Below are 20636 nucleotides of genomic sequence, written 5' to 3'. Positions count from 1 at the left end.
AAAAATACAAAAATTAGCCGGGCCGGGTGCGGTGGCTCACGCCTGTAATCCCAGCACTTTGGGAGGCTGAGACGGGTGGATGACGAGGTCAGGAGATCGAGACCATCCTGGCTAACACGGTGAAAACCTGTCTCTGCTAAAAATACAAAAAATTTGGAGGGGGGCTTGGGGGGCGCCTGTAGTCCCAGCTACTCAGGAGGCTGAGGCAGGAGAATGGCGTGAACCCGGGAGGCGGAGCTTGCAGTGAGCTGAGATTGCACCACTACACTCCAGCCCGGGCAACAGCAAGACTCTGTCTCAAAAAAAAAAAAAAAAAAATTAGCTGGGCCCGGTAGCAGCCGCCTCTTATCCCAGCTACTTGGGAGGCTGAGACAGCAGAATCGCTTGAACCCAGCGGGTGGAGGTTGCAGTGGGCAAGATCACGCCACTGCACTCCAGCCTGGGCGACAGAGTGAGACTCCGTCTCAAAAAAAAATGAAAAAGAAAATAGAACACTCACATCTTATATGACCCAGCAATTCCAACTCTAATTACATAACTAGAAAATCTCTTGTACATGTGCATCAGGGTATATGTACAAGAATGGTCATAGCTGTCGTTTATTAAAAATTCTGGAACCAGCTGGGCGTGGTGGCTCACGCCTGTAATCTCAGCACTTTGGGAGGCTGAGGCGGGCAGATCACTTGAGGTCAGGAGTTTCAGACCAGCCTGGCCAACATGGTGAAATCCCGTCTCTACTAAAAATACAAAAATTAGCCAGGCATGGTGGTGTGTGCCTGTAGTTCCACCTACGTGGGAGGCTGAGGCAGGAGAATCACTTGAACCTGGGAGGCAGAAGTTGTGGTGAGCCGAGATTGTGCCACCGCACTCTAGCCTGGGTGACAGAATGAGACTTCATCTCAAAAAAATAAATAAAATTCTGGGACCATTTTACACACATTAGGATGGCTGTGATAAAAAAAAAAAATTTAAATAAAAATACCAGAAAATAACAGGTGTTGGTGAGCATGTGGGGAAATTAGAACGCTCGTGCACTACTGGTGGGAAATGTAGCGTGGTGCAGAGACTGTGGAAAACACACAGCGGATCCTCAAAAATTAAACATAGAATTACCATATGATCCAGCAACTCCACTTTTGAGAATACACCAAAAATAACTGAAAGCAGGGGTCTGGTGCGGTGGCTCATGCCTGTAGTCCCAGAACTTTGGGAGGCCAAGTGTCTCGCGCGTCTGTGTGAAGAGACCACCAAACAGGCTTTGTGTGAGCAATAAAGCTTTTTAATCACCTGGGTGCAGGCAGGCTGAGCCCGAAAAAAGAGTCAGCAAAGGGTGGTGGGATTATCGTTCGTTCTTATAGGTTTGGGGATAGGCGGTGGAGTTAGGAGCAATGTTTTGCGGGCAGGGGGTGGATCTCACAAAGTACATTCTCAAGGGTGGGGAGAATTACAAAGAACCTTCTTAAGGGTGGGGGAGATTACAAAGTACATTCATCAGTTAGGGTGGGGCAGAAACAAATCACAGTGGTGGAATGTCATCAGTTAAGGCTATTTTCACTTCTTTTGTGGATCTTCAGTTACTTCAGGCCATCTGGATGTATACATGCATGTCACAGGGGATATGATGGCTTAGCTTGGGCTCAGAGGCCTGACACCGAGGCAGTTAGATCACTTGAGGCCAGTAGTTCGAGACCAGCCTGGCCTGAACATGGGGAAACCCTGTATCTACTAAAAATACAAAAATTAGCCAGGTGTGATGGTACACACCTGTAATCCCAGCTACTTGGGAGACTGAGGCAAGAGAATCGCTCGAACTCTCTTGAGGCAGAGGTTGCAGTGAACCGAGATTGTGCCACTGCACTCCAGCCTGAGCGACAGAGCGAGAATGTTAAAAAAAAAAAAAAAAAAATTGAAAGCAGAAACTCAAACAGATATTTTATACTGATGTTCATAACAGCATTCTTCACAATAGCTAAAAAAGGTGGAAGCAACTCAAATGTCCATCAATGGATAAATAAATAAACAAAATATGGTATATACATACAATAGAATATCTTTCAGCCTCAAAAGGAAGGAAATTTTGACATATGCAACAACATGGACGAACCTTGAGGACATTATGCTAAGTGAAATAAGCTAGACTCACAAAAAGATAAATATTGTATCATTCCACTTATATGAGGTGCCTAAAGTTGTCAAATTCATAGAGACAGAAAGTAGAATGCTGGTTGCCAAAGGCTGAGGGGTGAGAGGAATGGAGCGTTATGGCTTAATAGGTGCGGAGTTTTAGTTTGGGAAGATGAAAAATTCTAGAGACGGATGGTGGTAATGGTTGCACAACAATGTGAATGTACTTAATACCACTGAACTACACACTTAAAAATGGCTAAAATGAGGCTGGGAGTGGTGGCTCACACCTGTAATCCTGGCACTTTGGAAGACCTAGGCAGGTGGATCACTTGAGTTCCGGAGTTCAAGACCAGCCTGGCCAACATAGAGAAATCCCATCTCTACTAAAAATACAAAAATTAGCCGGGCGTGGTGGCAGGCGCCTGTAGTCCCAGCTACTCAGGAGGCTGAGGCAGGAGAATCGATTGAACCCGGGAGGCAGAGGTTGCAGTGAGCTGAGGTTGTGCCCCTGCATTCCCGTCTGGGAGACAAGAGCGAAACTCTGTCTCCAAAAAAAAAAAAAAAAAAAAAAAAATGGCTAAAATGGTAAATGTTTATATATATAGACAGAGTATAGACATATATACACATGTATACAACATATACACATGTATATGCTGTATGTACATGTGTATATCATAATAGAAAAATACCAGTAATCATTTAGCTTAATAAAATGTTTAAAAGATAAAAAAAAAAAAAATTCCTGGAAACCACCCACGTGTATATCAGCAGGAGCACAGATAAATAGAGTACAGTATATTCATACAGTATATTATTGTACAGCAATGCCAATGAATGATCTAAACCTGCACCATCAACATGGGTGAATCTCACAAGCATAATACATGAAAAGGGAAAACTGCAAAATAATACAATCCAATTATATATAAAGGTCAAAAACATTACATCATTTTGGGACTCTATCTGTCTATCTATCTATCATCTATCTATCTATCTATCTATCTATCTATCTATCTATCTACAGTAAAACTATATAAAGAAAGGCAAAGGGGCCAGGCGTGGCAGCTCACACCTGTAATCTCAGCACTTTGGGAGGCCGAGGTGGGAGGATTGCTTGAGTTCAGGAGTGTGAGACCAGCCTGGGAAACATGGTGAAACTCTGTCTCTACAACAAATAAAAAATTAGCCAGGCATGGTGGTGCATGCCTGTAGTCCCAGCTACTCAGGAGGCTGAGGCAGAAGGACTGCTTGAGCCCAGGAGGTCGAGGCTGAGTGAGCCATGATTATGCCACTGCACTCCAGCCAAGGCAACAGAGCAACAAGACCTTGTCTAAAAAAAAAAGAATGCTTCGCACAAATTCAAGATGGTGGCTACTTAGGGTGGGTAGGAAGAGGCACATGATCAGAGTGGGGCATGAGAGGGCTTCTTGGATATTGATGATGGTCTGTTTCCTAAGCTGGGTGATGGATACATGGGTATTCATTCTACATTTATTCTTTAATTTGTACAAATATGTTATATACACTTTTTGGTATCTGAACGATATCACATAATTATTTTAGAATGCTATATATAGAAAAAAGCTTGGAAGAACTCTAAATATAACAGTGTCTCAGTAGTGGGACTTTCTTTTTACTTTCTACTTTTTGTATTTTTAAAATAGTCTTTTGTACTTTTATAATGAAAAAAAGCATTAAATTACAATAAGAAAAAAAGAAACAGAGTATTCCCCTCAAATTTGTTCGGAGAAAAGGGAAGTGAGAGAAGATGGGTGAAAGCTCTGGGCTTCCCCCAATTCTACTAGCAATAAAAGATGACATTGGAATTTTGAGGCTGAATGCTACTTAGGAGATAATGAGTTTTAACCGTTATCTCGAGGAGGGAAACGTTCCTCTGAAAAGCAAATTCCTGGTTCCTTTTCTCAGAAATTCCCTGCCAGTTTCAAGAGTGGGCAGAGAGTTTTGATGTCCTTTGGAAACAAGGGGACATAACCAAGGAGATAAAGCCACAGGACCCAGCCAGTCCTTGATGGGACCGATTTCAAATGAAAATCTTGACACAAATCCCCTTTCAACAGCCTAAAGAGCAGATGAGAGAGATGAAAAAGAGGAAATAACGGAGCTAAGAGAAATTGTAGAGCTGGGAGATGGCTTGAGAATATATGGTCCAACACAGGTAACATACTTCTGGGTAGTGTGATGGCCTTTTGGCTAAATTTGATTCAGGAGATCTTAGGTTTCTCTTCTTAGTACTATCATCTTATGCACCTGGTCTTTTTCCCCTCGTCACTCCCAACACAAGATAACAAACTCAACCATTCTCTCTCTTGAGGCATCCGTGTGCCCCACAAACACGTATGCAGCACCCACCATGTCTGCAAGCCTTGTTCGGCACCTAGAGATGCAGCTGAATGGCACAGTGACTGTCCCTTCAAGGAGCTACCCCTTCAAGGTTGGGAGGCAGATTCAATGGCCATTAGAATGGAATGTACGAGACATTGTGGGCCATGCGGAAGGGACCAACCCAGCCTGGGTTAATAGGGAGGGCAACCAAAAAGAGATGGCCCTTGTATGAAGTCGTAAAGGATGAGCTGCAACAAGCCAGGCAAAGAGGGGTTAAGGTGAGTTCTTCCAGGCAAAGAGGACTACATGAGCAAAGACATGGAGGAGAAAAACGGCATGGCATGAAGGGAACCGCAAGTACTGTAGTTTATTTCTTTCTGGGAAGGTGACCATGAGGCAGAGCCTGGCCAGGGGAGGGTGGAGAAATTAATGGGAACCGTGGCTAGAAGATCCTTTCTCATCAGGTAGAGGGACTTAGACTCTGTTTCTTGGGTACTGGGGAGCCATGGAGGTATTTTAACAGGGAAGGGAGGTGGTCAATGAGTTCTTTGCATTATGACCAATCTTCTATTTAAATGGTCCACTTGATGATGTCAGGGAAAAAAAAAAAAAAGAAAGAAACTATAGGCAGATTAGGGAGAGGACAGATTCATGCTAAACTTGGAGAGACACATCCCTGTCTGAATCCTGCCTCACTACTCACCAGCTATGATGAGTCGCTTAAACATTCACTGAGCCTCTGCTCATCTGCAAAGTGGGGGCGGTGTGAGCATCCAGTGAAATGTTCCATGTGGAAGGCCTCGGCATATAGGCGATGGGTAGATTTGTACTCACCTGATCTCCCAGATATGTTGTTAACCCAGAAATTAAGTGGCTGGATAATATGCACAATATCGTTAATCTTAAAAGACTAATAAAGCAAAACACACATGTATGTAAAATGAAGAGAAAATAGTTGGAAGGAGTCGCACCAAATCGAAAATAGGTGTTGCCACTGGAGAGGTGGAAGGAAGCCAAAATTGGAGCTGGAGATCAAAGGGAGATTTAGCCTCATCTGTAGTTTTCATTTGTACAAGGAAAATGTATTCCTACATTACTTTACTTGTGTCCTTAAAAATTAATTTTTAAAGGCCGCATGCAGTGGCTCACAACTGTAATCCCAGCACTTGGGATCACAAGGTCAAGAGATAGAGATCAGCCTGACCAACATGGTGAAACCTTGTCTCTACTACAAATACAAAAATTAGCTGAGCACGGTGGTGCATGCCTGTAGTCCCAGCTACTCGGGAGGCTGAGGCAGGAGAATCACTTGAACCCAGGAGGCGGAGGTTGCAGTGAGCCGAGATTGTGCCACTGCACTCCAGCCTGGGCAACAGAGCAAGACTCTGCCTCAAAAAAAAAAAGAAAAAAATACTTAATTTTTAAATACCCTAACAAAAGCCCTTGACAGAGAGTAGGTGTCCAGTCCGTGTTATCTCCCTTCCTGTCACTTACACGGTAAAGGTCTTTCCAGTTCCATTTCCTAATTCACCCTCATTCCAACTTCAGTTCAAGGCCAGAGTTATTTCTGGCGCATCATAGTCACTCAATAAATATTCGCAGAAGACCTTCCCTGAAGGGGTCAGTTGATCTCTTGCAAGCGAATTGAAAATTGTCTTGGCAGAACCATGAGCCCAAGGCTTTGATGCCCTGGAGACCACAGAGGAACTGAACTAGTCCTCAGCAGCCATCCTGAGCCATATTGAGGAGCTGCCATCCCTCTAGCCTTCTGGTAGACCCTGAGCTCCTTGGGAATTGTCCACTCTTGCTCCTTTCAGGATTCAGAGCTCCTGGCTGGGAAGACAGAGTAATCGCTGCCTTCATTGCCTTCCCAAAGAAAGGCCAAGATTATCCCTGGCACATCAAAGAGCCCAGTCTAACAAAGGAAACCATCAGCAGTGGTGGCCTTTGCACCAGGGGAGGAGGGGGATGCCAGAGAGATTTCACTTCCTGCTTAGGGACCCTTTTCCTTTTTTTTCTTGGGACAGGTCAAAAATCCTCCGTCACCCCTGCTGAAGTACAACGGCAAGATCACGGCTCACTGCAGCCTTGACCTCCAGGGCTCAATGAATCCTCCCACCTCAGTCTCCTGAGTAGCTGGGACTACAGATGCACGCCACCATGCCCAGCTAATTTTTGTATTTTTTGTAGAGATGCAGTTTTACCATGTGTCACAGACTGGTCTCAAACTCCTGGACTCAAGTGATTGGCCCACGTTGGCCTCCCAAAGTACTGGGATTACAGGCATGAACCACCACACTTGCCTTCCTTTTTCCTGTTTGAATATCTTGTTTAAATGTTACTTTTTATTTTTTATTTATTTTTATTTTTTTGAAAGAGAGTCATACTCCATCACCCAGGCTAGAGTGCAGTGGCACCATCTCAGATCACTGCAACCTTCATCTCCCAGGCTTAAGGGATGCCCCCACCTCAGCCTCCTGAGTAGCTGGGATTACAGCCATGTGCCACTACGCCCGGCTAATTTTGTATTTTTAGTAGAGACAGGGTTTCTCCATGTTGATCTGGCTGGTCTTGAAGTCCTGACCTCAGGTGATCCGCCCGCCTTGGCCTCCGTGCTGTGATTACAGGCGTTAGCCACTGCTCCCGGCCAAATCATTCTTTTAATTAGATGATGCAAACAAAAAATAAATTTTACAAATGGAAATTCTATTTTGATAACTCTGATTTTGGCCAAATGAGAGTTCTTGGTGAATATATGATTTCGGGGGTTATAGCAGAAAGAACAATGATCATTTGATGATTCCTTTTTTTTGAGACAGAGTCTCGCTCTGTCGCCCAGGCTGGAGTGCAGTAGCGCTATCTCAGCTCACTGCAAGCTCCACCTCCCGAGTTCACACCATTCTCCTGCCTCAGGCTCCCGAGTAGCTGGGACTACAGGCACCCACCACCACGCCCGGCTAATTTTTTTGTATTTTTGGTAGAGATGGGGTTTCACCATGTTAGCCAGGATGGTCTTGATCTCCTGACCTCGTGATCCGCCTGCCTCGGCCTCCCAAAGTGCTGGCATTACAGGTGTGAGCCACCGCACCCGTTTGATCATTTGATGATTCTAAATATGAGCAATGGTGGTATTACTTTTCTGGAGAGGAGGATACAGTTGATGTCTGTATCCTGCCCACATAACTCCTAAAGCACTTCCTGAGGCTTGAGTGAGGATTTATTGAATTTAATTCACATAGGAAGCCAAGTCGAGGGTCTGCTAAAAATGTAACTGTTTTGTACAGGAGGGGAAAAAGTGAAGAGAAGATGGGATGAAGCCACAGAGCAAGGAGAGGCCTCAGTTGCTGTACTGACCAGTCCCCTCACTTCACCAACAAGGCCATGAAACCCAGAGAAGGGATGTGACTTGAGATCCAGCCAGAGCCAGATCCAGGGGGTGCTACAGTACGATCACAGAATCAACACTTGACCCCTCCCAGCGACCTGGCAAAGTGGGCACTAAGTCCATTCTGCAGAGGTGGAAACTGAGGCCAGTGTGGGGAATGGAAATTGACTGGGCTAAGCTTAGAAGCCTGAACTCTGACCCCAAAGCTCTCTCTTATACCCTTGACCCCCTTGTCTTGTCCTGCAGCTCTTAAGGTTACAGTGAGCCAGTTTTTCATTTTGCCTTTCTCCAACTGAGGCACCTTGGAAAATGGGGATCTGGCTGGAGCTACCTGGAACATTTGATGATTGGGCTTATTTATATCTATAATTATCTATAGAGTGATAAGCACTTATATGCAGGAGGAGAGAGCTCCTGTCCTGCTCACTTATGTATCATCAACTTGCTAATGAATGAATGAATGAACAAATGCTAATCCTCACAGATCCCCTCTCTACAGAGGAAGAGGCTGAGGCTCAGGGAGGTGCAGTGACTTGCTTCAGAGACACAGGGATCATGCCAGGAATCGTCAGGCCTCCCTTTTTTCTCAGAGAAGAAAGATTGTTTCTATTTCCTCCTCCGTCATGCTGGGCTTGTCAACCAGCCAGTCACCGGCCCTCCCTGAGGAAGTGCAGCACAGTCACCAGCCAGGAGAACAGATCCACCTGCCCCGGGGACGTCAGCGCTGCCCACACACGGTGCCGCCCACGCACTGACACACACTCACACTTGGGCCCCAGACTCTCCAGGTCCAACCCAGGAGCAGGAATGGCAGAGGAGCGTGCAGGGATGGGGCAGGCACTGAACCCCGCTGGGGAATGGAGGGGGAAACGGTGGGACAGGCCCCACCCAGCCCCAACTGTCAGACAATGAAAGAAAGGGTGCAGGTGGGCTCCAGGTTGGAGAGGAAGAAGGTGAGCCAGCAGAGCCAAGTCACGGCAGCCTGCCAAGCCGACTGCTGAGGCAGGGTTAGCACTGGCTAGATGAGCCACTTCACACTTCACAGCTCCTGAAAAGTGTGGAGGAAATGCCCGCCACACCCTACATAGACCAGAGGGCCACTATCTGCTTGAAACAAATGGCCCCTTCCTGGACTCCAGACATGGAAATTATCAGACACTGACTATAACATAATTATGCTTCCTATGTTTAAGGAGATTAAAAGTCATGCCTGAAAATTCTGTAAGGAGACTGGAAACTATACAAAGTAACTGTGTCAGTCACGTCCTGTCCTGAACATGATGGCATAATCCAGGTGGTTAGAGGGGAGTTTAACTAAGGGATGCTTTTATTTTTATTTTCATCATTTTTTTGAGACAGTCTCTGGCCCAGTCACCCAGGCTGGCGTGCAGTTGCATGATCTTGGCTCACTGCAACCTCCGCCTCCCAGGTTCGAGCCATTCTCGTGCCTCAGCCCCCCGAGTAGCTGGGATTACAGGCATGTGCCACCAGGCCCACCTAATTTTTGTATTTTTAGTAGAGACGGGGTTTCACCATGTTGGCCAGGCTGGTCTCAAACTCCTGACCTCAGGTGATCCACCCATCTTGGCCTCCCAAAGTGCTGGAATTACAGGCATGAGCCACTGCGCCTGGCAAGATCCTTTTAACAGAATGAAAAGAGTATAGGGAAACTACAAGAGATACTCTAGAGCTAGTACCCTGGAGTAAGTAACAGTGGAGTGCTATTACCATCCCAAGGCCTGAAAGGGCAAGGAGAAGAAATGGTTACTGGAACTAAGAAGAGTGGACCTAGGTGAAGAGTACCGCCTGGTAGAAATTATGGTGTTCACTGAAGGACACAATCAACCTGGGTGACCACTCAGGGCAGAAGCTGGGCAAATACATACCAAAACTTCATTCTTCTCCTTCCTTCCAATCTACTGCAGGTACTCCCCACAGGCTGAAATCAGTCAGAAGCCAAAAATAAGGAGCCATCAAAACAGGTCAACCTCCCAGCACACAGAAAAGAGTGAAGAAGCAGAGTTATTCTGGAGGGACAAATAGAAGGCACCTGGCACAGTGAAGTCACATGTCTGAAAAAGAACTAAACACAAATTCCAAAACTGGAAAATACAATGATAAAATTAATAATCCAATGGTCAGGTTTAATAGCAGATTCAACACAACCAAAGAGAGAATTAGTAAACTAGAAAACAGGTCAGAAGAAGCTATGTAAAATGAACAGAGAATAAAAGCAAGACGAGAGAAGACAGATGACAGGGCAAAGTTAATATCCACAAATAAGTAGTTGGTAATTTTCCAGGACATTGAAAAAACATCAATCCACAGATTCAGTAAGTCCAATGAACCTCAAGTCTACACTCATACTCATTATAGTGACCTGCAGAGACAGAGAGGAGTCAGGGATGATGGTAAGGATAACAGGCAAATGGAAGTTAATGAAGTTGCCCTGGACTGAGACGAGGAGACTGAGAGGAAGGAAAATTTGGGAAATTTGAGGAATTGTCTGCCCGGCCCCTGTAAGCCCTTGTGTTTGACCCCCCTAGTCCCCGAATCTTCTGAGTAGTTCTACTGCCTCCAGACCCATTCCCCACTCCCATTGACTTGGGCCTACCCCCCATCTCTTCTCAGGAGACTGTAGCAACCTTCTCCTTGGCCTCCCACTCCAGTTCATTCTCCACGTTGGCTGCCAGAGTCACGCTTCTAAAAATGGCAAATTGTTGGTGGTGTGATGTGGCCTAATTGTGGGTGATATACTTTCCTACTGCTCTGGTTTCTACAAAGAAGGATTTCCCCTCAATACTCTGGGCTCCCATCAAGCCCCACCACGTAAGATGGGTGAATCCTGACTGGTGAGTGTGGGACTGGAGTCTGAGACAGTGGTGCTCAGCTCTTCCTTTCTTCTCCCTTTTGGGAGAAGACCATCCGCATTTTGCTCTCCCCTCCCCGAGAAGACCTGTACTTTTTCTTTGCTTTTTGTGCCTCCTGTGTGAGTCTGTCTGCCAAATTCTGAGGTTCACCATTAGGAAGCCCTCTGCAGATAGAAATCACATTTGTTCAGAGCATTGGCAGAAAAGAGAAACTATATCGGTTTCCCCAAAACCCCCAAACCAAAATATTGCAATCCTAACTGAAAATGCTTCAGGGCCCCTACCTGCCTCCCAGAGAAAGTTCACATTTTTAACACAGCCCTCAAAGTCCTTCACCATCCAGCCCCTACCTCTCCAGCTTGATATTAGCCCAGGCTACATCCATGCTTTCCTCTTTCCCACCACCCACGTTATTTGGATCCTTACCCAGTATGTACCCAGCCAGTCTCTTGAAGACTACTTTATAAAAGGCAGACTCTCTTTCCTCACTCACACTGGGAAAGTGATATCATGAGCAGCATTATGGAGAGGTCCATGTGAGAAGGACTGAAGCCTCCAGCCAACAGCCAAGTGAGTGAGTGTCTATCCCCCAGCTCCAGTCATCTGCAGAGTCTGTAGCCTTGACTGTGCCAGAACCACCCAGCTAAGCTGCTCTTGGATTCTTGATCCTCAGACATGGGGGCATAATAAATGTATGCCATGGTTTAAATCCATCACCCAAATTTTATGTATTGGAAACTTAATCTCCTAATTCATGTTGATGGTATTTGGAGGTGGGGCCTCCGGAAAGTAATTCGGATTATGTAAGGCCATCGGGGTGGAGAACCCATGATGGTACTGGTGGCCTTAAAAGAAGAAGAGGTCAAACGCAGTGGGTCACATCTGTTAATCCTAGCACTTTGGGAGGCTGATGCAGGCAGATCACCTGAGGTTGCCAGTTCGAGACCAGCCTGGCCAACATGGTGAAACCCCGTCTCTACTAAAAAAAAAGAAAAAGGCAAAGAGAGGCCTGAGCTGACATGCTCATGCCCTCTTACCATGCTATGCCCTCCACCATGTTATGACACAGGAGAAAGGTCCTCACCAGAGGAAGGTCCTCACCAGAGGCAGCCCCTCAGCCTCGCCCTTTTCACAGCCCCTAGAACTGTAAGAAATATATTTATTTTCCTTATAAATTCCCCAGTCTGTGGTATTCTGTATAGCAACAGAAAATGGACTAAGACCATGTGTATTGTTTCAAAGTTTTAAATTTTGGGTAATGTATTTTGCAGCAATAGGTAACTAATGTACCCAGCCTGCTTCTCTCCCCTTGACTCACTTCTTCATCAGGTCTCAGCTCAGTCTCTTCCTCCTCCCAGAAGCTTTCCTTGACTCTGTCCAAGACACCTGATGGTTTAGCCTCCCAATACCTCCTCTGGCAGCACTGCCCAGACTTTTCTTTAGGGAACCACTCTTCTTCCATCTGAGTCTGTGTGTGTAGGATGAGGGTGACTCCACCCCAGGCTTAAGGGTCTGGCTGCCAGCCTACGTTTGGCACTCTCCAAACCCCTGGTGCCACTGTTTAGGCTGTGACCTAAGCCAGACCCTTGGGGGGTCAGCCCAGGAGCCTTTCAGGAGGTACGGGGAAGTGGTAATCTTTATCTCCTGGCATTGCTGAGTGGGAAAATATCAGCCTGGAGCTACAGGCACACATTTTGCCAGCACAAGGAGAAGCCTGCCTCAAGATGAAGCCAGAGGGAAAAAAGAAGGACCTGGGGATGGGAAGAGACAGATTCCTGATGCAATTGTTGAAGCGCCTGGATTCAACTGTGCCTGAAATCTAAATCTACCTCTGGACTTTTGGACTTTAATTTTTCTTTTTTCTTTCCTTCTTTCTCCCTCCCTCCCTCCCTTTCTTCCTTCCCTCCTTCCTTCCTTCTTATCTTTTTCTTTTTTTTTTTTTCATTTGAGTGCCATAGACAGTGTGTGTTGATTTTAGATGATTTCTGTCACTTTCAGCTGAAAGAGTTCAGACCAATTCATCCCCATGGGTGGAATCAGGGACTCCCTCCTAGACTCCCAGATCCTCTGGTACCACCTTTGTCACTGCACTTATCACAAAAAACTGCACCAGAGATACGTGACCCTGTCCCTGTCCCTGATTTTTTTGTGATGGTATCACACTTTTGCTTACCTCCTCCTTTTTTTCTTGAAATTTGAGGTATGTGAGGTTCATTTCTATATCCAGATTACCTGCCTAAAAGAGGTATTCAGTAAATAATGGTATAATGAACAAATACAAGAAAGGATGAATGAATGAACACATGAGTGTCTTCTAGTTGGTCAAGAGACTTTAATAGAGTGAGAAAGGAGAGTTGTTTCTCCAGAGACCTACCTGCTATGAGATCTAAGTTACACTAAAGTCCTCTCTGAGCTGACAAAGGATTATTATTTTTAAATCTCTCTTCACCCAGACCACAGCTGAACCGGCCGCACCCATGGGACACAAACCAATCTCCCATTACAGAAAAACAAATCTGACCCGGCCATTCTCTGCTTAAAACAACTTTCGGTGACGTTTTTGACAGGAATGGGTGGAAGGGAGTGAGCATTTGGATTCAGAGAACATTCTGTGTTATAGAACATTCATTTGTTTATTGACTGACTCATTAAGCAAGCAATGAATTAGCACCTACTATGTGTGGGCACTATACGTTACTCCATCCTCACAGCAAGCTTTGTCTTAGGGCAATGTATTTGTTATCTGCTACTGCATAACCAATTCCCCTAAACCTAGGGGCTAAAGCAACAAACATTTGTTATCACACAGGAATCCAAGTGCAACTCAGCTGGCTGCCTGTGGCTCAGAGTCCTCTCATGAGGTTGCAGTCAAGCTGGGGGCCAGGGCTGGGGTCGTGTCAAGACTCCACTGGAGCAGAAGGATCCATTTCCAAATTCATTCACAGGGTTGTTGTCAGGCCTTAGCTCAACCTTGTCCAACCTGTGGTCTGCAGGCTGCCTGTGGCCCAGGATGGCTTTGAATGCATACCAGGACAGCTTTGAATCCAGCCCAACACAAATTCTTGAACTTTCTTAAAACATTATGAGATTTTTTTGTGATCTTTTTTTCCTCATCAGCTATCGTTTGTGTTACTGTTTTTTGTTTGTTTGTTTTTGTTTGTTTTTTGAGATGGAGTTTTGCTCTTGTTGCCCAGGCTAGAGTGCAATGGTGCAATCTCATTGCAACCTCTGCCTCCTGGGTTCAAGCCATTCTCCTGCCTCAGCCTCCCGAGTAGCTGGGATTACAGGCACCCACCACTATACCCGGCTAATTTTTTGTATTTTTAGTAGAGACGGGGTTTCACCATGTTGGTCAGGCTGGTCTTGAACTCCTGACCGCAGGTGTTCGGCCTCATTCTCCCAAAGTGCTGGGATTACAGGTGTGAGTCACCGCACCCAGCCCATGTTACTGTATTTTATGTGTGGCCCAAGACAATCCTTTCTTTCTTTCTTTCTTTCTTTCTTTCTTTCTTTCTTTCTTTCTTTCTTTCCTTCCTTCCTTCCTTCCTTCCTTCCTTCTCTTTCTTTCCTTCTTTCTTTCTTTCTTTCTTTCTTTCTTTCTTTCTTTCTTTCTTTCTTTCTTTTTTTTGAGACGGGGTCTCCCTCTGTCACCCAGGCTGGAGTGCAGTGGCTCCATCTCTGCTCACTGCAACCTCTGCTTCTCAGGTTCAAGCAATTCTCCAGCCTCAGCCTCCTGAGTAGCTGGGGTTACAGGCGCCACCACGCCCAGCTAACTGTTTTTGTTTTTAGTAGAGACGGGGTTTCAGCATGTTGGTCAGGCTGGTCTCGAACTCCTGACCTCATGATCCGCCTGCCTTGGCCTCCCAAAGTGCTGGGATTACAGGCGTGAGCCACCATGCCCGGCCCCTAAGACAGTTTTTCTTCTTCCAGTGTGGCCCAGGGAAGCTAAAAGATTGGACACCCCTGCCTTAGAAGAATCACTTGCAAACTCACCCACAGGGGCTTTTCCTTAGGACACGGAAGCCACACACAGAAGCCAGCTTATCCAGGGTGACTGATCCAAGAGATAGCAAGAGAGTGTCCAAGACGGAAGTCACCATCTCTTGATAACCTAATCTCAGAAGCAACATGCTCATCACTTCTGCCATATTTTGTGCATTAGAAATGAGTCGATAAGTCCAGCCTACACTTGAAGGGAGGAAATTACACAAGGGTATGAATACCAAGAGGTGGGTTAATTGGGGCAATTTCAGAGGCTACCTGCCACAGGTAAGGTATTATTATCCTTCATTTCATACCTAGACACCCAGCTAGTTAAGCAACTGGTCCAGGTCACCCAGCAGAGAGTGATCTGAGTCCGAAGTGGTTTTCTATTTCCCCAGGCTGGCCAGGGGTGAGATGGAGGAAGGCAGGGAGAAGTTACTGGTAGGAAAAAAAAATAATGAGCATGGAGTCTTTGTTATTTATCTACTGCTGTGTAACTAATTACCCACAACTTAATGGCTTAAAGCAAACATTTATTATCTTATAGTTTCTAAGGATCAGGAATTCGGGAGCAGCTGAGCTGAGTGTTTATCAGGGTCTCTCAAGAGCCTGTGGTTAAGCTGTGGGCTGGGGATGCAGCTTTGAAGACCTGACCAGGGCTGAGCCGCTACTTCCAAGAGAGTCCACTCACATGGCTGTTGGTGGGAGGCTTCATTCCTCACCGACCAGGTCCCTTTATAATCACGCTTGAGCTTCTTTAGGACAGGCAGTTGGCTTCCCTCAGAACGAGTGATTCAAGAGTGGCTAAGCAGAGCCTCAGTCTTTTGTGACGTAGCCTCAGGAGTCATAACTGTCATTTCTGCAATATCCTGTTGATTACACAGGATAGGTCAGCCCTATTCATTGTGGGAGGTGATTCTAGAAGGGCATGGGAATACCAGGAGATCAGGGTCACTGGAGGCTGGCTACCTACCACAGGGTTCCACAAGATTGATAATCCAAAAACTTAACTTTTATTGTTGTTCCCCTGCTCAAAGAGACCCAGAGCCTTCCTATGTACTGCAGACACAATCTGATTTTCTTAGCTCCATCTCCCACTGGCTCCTGAGTGGATGGACCATCTGGGACTGACAGCCTGGTCTGCTCACAGACCTCACCAGTCCCATGGCAGGGGCCCATGTTGATACCTCCCCTCCCATCCGCTGTTCTGTGGGAAGGCCTGCCTCTGTGGGAAGCCTCCATTCAGACTTCAACGCATAGTTAGTGCATCCCCAGCATGTGCAGGGTCTGGCTGGATGCTAGGATATGATAGTGATACCATCTTCTCTCAGGGAACTTTCTTTCTTTCTTTTTTTTTTTATTGTTCTTTAAGTTCTGGGATACATGTGCAGAACGTGCAGTTTTGTCACACAGGCATACACGTGCCATGTGTGTATGACATCATCGTTTGTGTACCCATCAACCCATCATCTACATTAGGTATTTCTCCTAATGCTATCCCTCCCCTAGCCCCCTACTCCCCGACAGGCTCCTCTCAGGGAATTTTCACTCAGATGGGATAGTAGTTACTAGTGAATTAAAAATAACCTAATCACACATCATGCCGAGTTCTCCCAAGGAAACCTACAGGGTACCATGCGATTATATAATAGGGGACTGGCCTAGTCCATGAGCATTGGGGCAGTCAAGTAGTTAACCAGGCTGCATAGGTGTATCAGCATTGGGTTTAGGTGTGAGTGTCTGAAAATACAGAATAATAATTGCTTAAATAAGATAGATGTTTGTTTCTCTTGGGCAGGTGTTTGAGGACAGGTATTTTGCCACTTAGAGACAGGAACTCAGGCTCTTTTTTTTTTTTGAGACAGAGTCTCACTCTGTCGCGCAGGCTGGAGTGCAGTGGTGCGATCTCGGCTCACTGCAACCTCTGCCCCCCGGGTTCAAGCGATTCTCCTGCCTCAGCCTCCTAAGTAGCTGGAATTACAGGCGTGCGGCACCATGCCCAGCTAATTTTTGTATTTTTAGTACAGATGGGGTTTCACCACATGTTGGTCAGGCTGGTCTCGAACTCCTGACCTCAGGTGATCCGCCCACTTTGGCCTCCCAAAGTGCTGGAGTTACAGGCGTGAGCCACTGCGCCCGGCAGGAACTCAGGCTCTTTTTGTCTTGTTGCTCTGCTCTGTGTGGCCTCCACCTTATGGTCCAGGATGGTGACACCTACATTCCCGGCAGCCAGATGGAGAAAGGGACACAGAAGGTAAAGCAGACATACCAACGATCCCAGACGCCCCACAAGACACTTCCTTTTACTTCTCAGTGTCGCATCTAGCTACAAAGGAAGCTGGGAAATGCAACTTTCACTGTGAGCACCCACATGCCCAGCCAAAAGTTGGGAGCTCTATCCCCACTCAAAAAGAGCAATGATAGTCAACCCTGTCTTGCATTTACTCTGTGCCAGGCATTTGCTGACCTTGGAGATCATCCCAAATGCACACTTGATTCAGTAGGTCTGACCTGGGGACAAGAGTCTGTCCCGTGATGGCCATGTGGCTGGTCTGTGGACCACAGTTTGAGGAGGGAGGATGCAAGGTCAAAGATCCATCATTGCATGTTTCCTCCCACACGAGGCCAACAAATGGCTATTTGGAAGCAGTGGCTGCTCAAGGCCCCTTAACTCTCCCTGCTGCCCCTAGGTTTCCAGTTCAGGCTGAGATTTCCTTCTCTCCCTCAACAGTGTCAGACCACTGACACTGAATGAATGAATGAATGAATGAATGAATTAAAAGGGAACGCAGAGGTCAGGTCCTGCCATATGCTCCAGGAGAAGGGTTTGGTTCATCACGCCACCCTACCCCAGACCCCCTGCTGGTGCTGTCCCTTCTGAATCCTCCCGGAGGAACCGGTACTGCGGTTCCCCTCTATTTACACAGGAGGAAACTGTCCATTGGCTCTGCTTTTTGAACCCGAGCCCTCACCATCCTCCCCTGGGTTTTTTCAAGCCCTGTGCCACCACAACCTTGGAGAAAGGGCCAGTGACAGAACCTGGGGGAAGTTCAGAGTGAGTTTCCCCTACTCAGGTCTTGTGTGACCTCAACTACCACCTCCTCTAATCCAGCAGTCACGGAGGCAGCTGCTCTGTATTCCTGAGGAGGAAACTGAGGCTCTAAGAAGGAGACAATTGGCACAGTCCACGTTGGCCAAGCCACAGTGCAGGCCCCATCTGCCTCTGCCACAACCCTGCATGTTCTCGATGGACCTGGTTCAGAGCAGATGCTCTATGAATGCCCGCTGGAGTGAACCACAGGGGCAGATGCAAGCAGGGACAGCCACTGCCAGCCTCAATAGTTTCAGGTGCCTGGCACTGTGCTAAGCCAGTCTCCTGTTTCTCAGCTGATCCCCAGGAAAACCCCCTCAAGTAGGTGTCATCGTCTTCTTTGTGCAGATATGCAAAAGGGGCAGGGGGTGGGGGGCGCTCCGAGAAGCCCAGTGGCTTTCCCAGAGAGGCACAGCAGGGGCAGAGGTGGGTCCACCTTAGCAGTCTAGGATGCCCGACCTCTTCCCTTCCCCCACAGTATTAGGCCCTCACTCAGAGCTAGACGCTGTGCATGGCCAAAGTCTGTAGCACCCCCCACTCAATCACAGTTCAGTGAAACTGTTTACAAATGCAAAAAAAACGGGGCTCGGAGAAGCAGAGAATTTGTCGGAGGTCATCCAAAGAGATGGAGAAGGAAATCTAAGTGAGAGGCTTGAAGGAATGAGTACTGGAGTCCTTGGGGGACTCCCTTCCCTTCCGACAGCCTCGACTCTCCGCCCCTTCCCTGCCTGCCCGCGGGCCCCTTTAACCGGGTGGCGGAAGGGGCGGCCGGGCAGGCGGCGCCCAATGGGCTGCGCGGAGCGTCACTTCCCGGCAGCGGGAGGCGAGTGGCGAGTGGCGAGTGTCAGGGGGGCGGCCGGCGGGGGCGGGGCGGCCGGAGGAGGCGTTGGCAGCGGGCTCGGACCCACGCGGCGCCGCGGCCCGCCTGGCCTGCAGCGCTCCCACCCCCGGCGGCGGCGGCACGATGCCCTTTGACTTCAGGAGGTGAGTGTGGCGACCCCGGCCAGTCGGGAGTTCCCTCAGCGGGCAGAGGGAGCGCCCTGGCACGCCGCGGACCCCTCCCGCCCTGCATGCAAAAGCGGCTCCCCGCCCTGTGCATGCCTCCGCAGGCCCCTAAGGACCCCAGGCGAGCCCCCTGCCGCATACGAAGCCCGCCAGAGCCGCGGAGGCCCCCTCGTGCAGCGGGAGACAAACCCACCCACCTTCCCTCCGCCGAGCCCCCTCCCCAGCCTGCCCGTATACCTTGCATTCCCCGCCCCCACACTAGGAAACAGATTTCCTCCCTCCTCCCAGATGGGAACAGCCCTTACACCCCAGCATCCCTCTCCTCCCTCTACTGAACCTCCTTGGTGGACCCCACCCCAGCTGACAGGTGGGGCAGGGCACCTGGAATGAGTACCGAGGGGCCTGGGGCCCCATGCAGCCTGCCGGCAGCTGGAGGGTTTTAGGTTTCTATAGCCTGAGGCTCCCTGAGGCCGGGCAGATCTGGAGGCCTGCGCCCGCCCCTCCCTCCCTCAGCCCCAGCCCTGTCCGCTGGGTATGGGCGCACCATGGGAAGGGGAGGAGGCGCCTTGGGTAGGACTCTGCAGAAGGGCCACCGGGGGCTGGCCTTGGCTTTCTGCAGTCACCACAGTGGGTCCTTTGTGGGGTCCAGCTGCCTCATGGTCTAGGTTGCATGGTGCATTCTGGAAGCCTGCGGGGGAAGAGATCTCCACCAGCGTTTCCCTTGAGGTGTGGAGGCCCAGGGGATGTCCTGGCCTGAGGCAGCCACACTTGGTGTCTGGCTGGGAAAAGAGCAGGGCTTTAATGCGGGGAGGAGCTGGATTAGAATCCTGGCTCTGCCCTTTCTACTGAACAGCTTGGTATATTCTAGAAGTTAGGGGCAAGGGCTCTGGGTTCAGAACTTCCTGTCGCTGCTGGGCTGACTGACCTCAACAAGTCTCTGAGCGCTGTCAGTTTCACCACCTGCAAATTGGGGCTAAAAATAAGGTCTCTGCTTGTGACGACTGAGTGCGTGAAACACCCTTAACAGAGTCTGGCATGATTTAGATCTCAGAAATAGGGCATTAGTGGATGGGGGGTGTTCTCCAGGAGGGGTTTTCCACATCCACAAAATAGTGATTCAGATGCCTGTGCCACGGGAGGTATTTCTTCCCCTCTTCTTACATGTGAAGGCAGTGTAAAGTGACAGTCTACCCAGAGAGAAAGGCTCTTAGCCTGCCATGACCCCCGTAGCATGGGATATATTGGGGTTTAGGCCCAAAAAGGACACTGGCCATGGACCTCTTGATTGGCTGACATGGTTTTCCATCCTGTCGGGGTCCCTGATACCAGCTAGCAAATGTTTGCCGGCTTCTTGCCCCTGCCGGGAAGCCCTGAAGCTACCAGACCTAGGCAGTTTTGAACAAGGAAAGCCCCTCTGATGGAATTCAAGGCCAGTCCTAATAGCATCAGTTAAGTCTGGGCTGTAAGAGCTGTGGTCGGCACATCAATTCCTGGTTCCACAAAGCTTCCCCTTACCCAGGCAGACCGTAGAGATTCCTGCCACCCCCCACCCCTCCTGCCCCTGTGTGATTCAGTAGGTTCCGGTGATTTTGAGCTTGCTGGGGAAATTGCTGTTTTTGATCTTTTAATCCTTTCTCCCTGCACCTCACCCTTCCGTCTTACCGAGGAGGAAATGAGGCTCCAGGGATGAGAGCCTTATCTTGGACTTTATGGGTGCTAAATGGGAAGGGTGGACTTGGGTCTCAGGTCATATATGGCTCCCAACCTTGTGCTCCTTGAATTGGTGGCTTGGGGGGCAGGTAAGGGAAGTAAGGAAAATGGGTGAGGC

The 20636-nt window shown here is 48.2% G+C and overlaps 1 protein-coding gene across 1 annotated transcript in view; it reads left to right on the top strand.

Moving 5' to 3' along the window:
* Window positions 1-18578: 18578 nt before the first annotated feature.
* ERGIC1 (endoplasmic reticulum-golgi intermediate compartment 1) overlaps window positions 18579-20636 on the top strand; it is a 118847-nt gene continuing 116789 nt past the window's right edge. The window contains exon 1 of the mRNA XM_003273242.3: window positions 18579-18787. Coding sequence (XP_003273290.1) covers window positions 18768-18787 — 20 coding nt within the window. The 5' untranslated portion in view covers window positions 18579-18767. The remainder of the gene's footprint in view (window positions 18788-20636) is intronic.

The sequence above is a fragment of the Nomascus leucogenys genome, chromosome 2 (genome assembly GCF_006542625.1).
Source record: "Nomascus leucogenys isolate Asia chromosome 2, Asia_NLE_v1, whole genome shotgun sequence".
In the NCBI taxonomy this organism is placed as follows: Eukaryota; Metazoa; Chordata; class Mammalia; order Primates; family Hylobatidae; genus Nomascus; species Nomascus leucogenys.
This window is presented reverse-complemented; position numbering and strand designations above follow the sequence as displayed.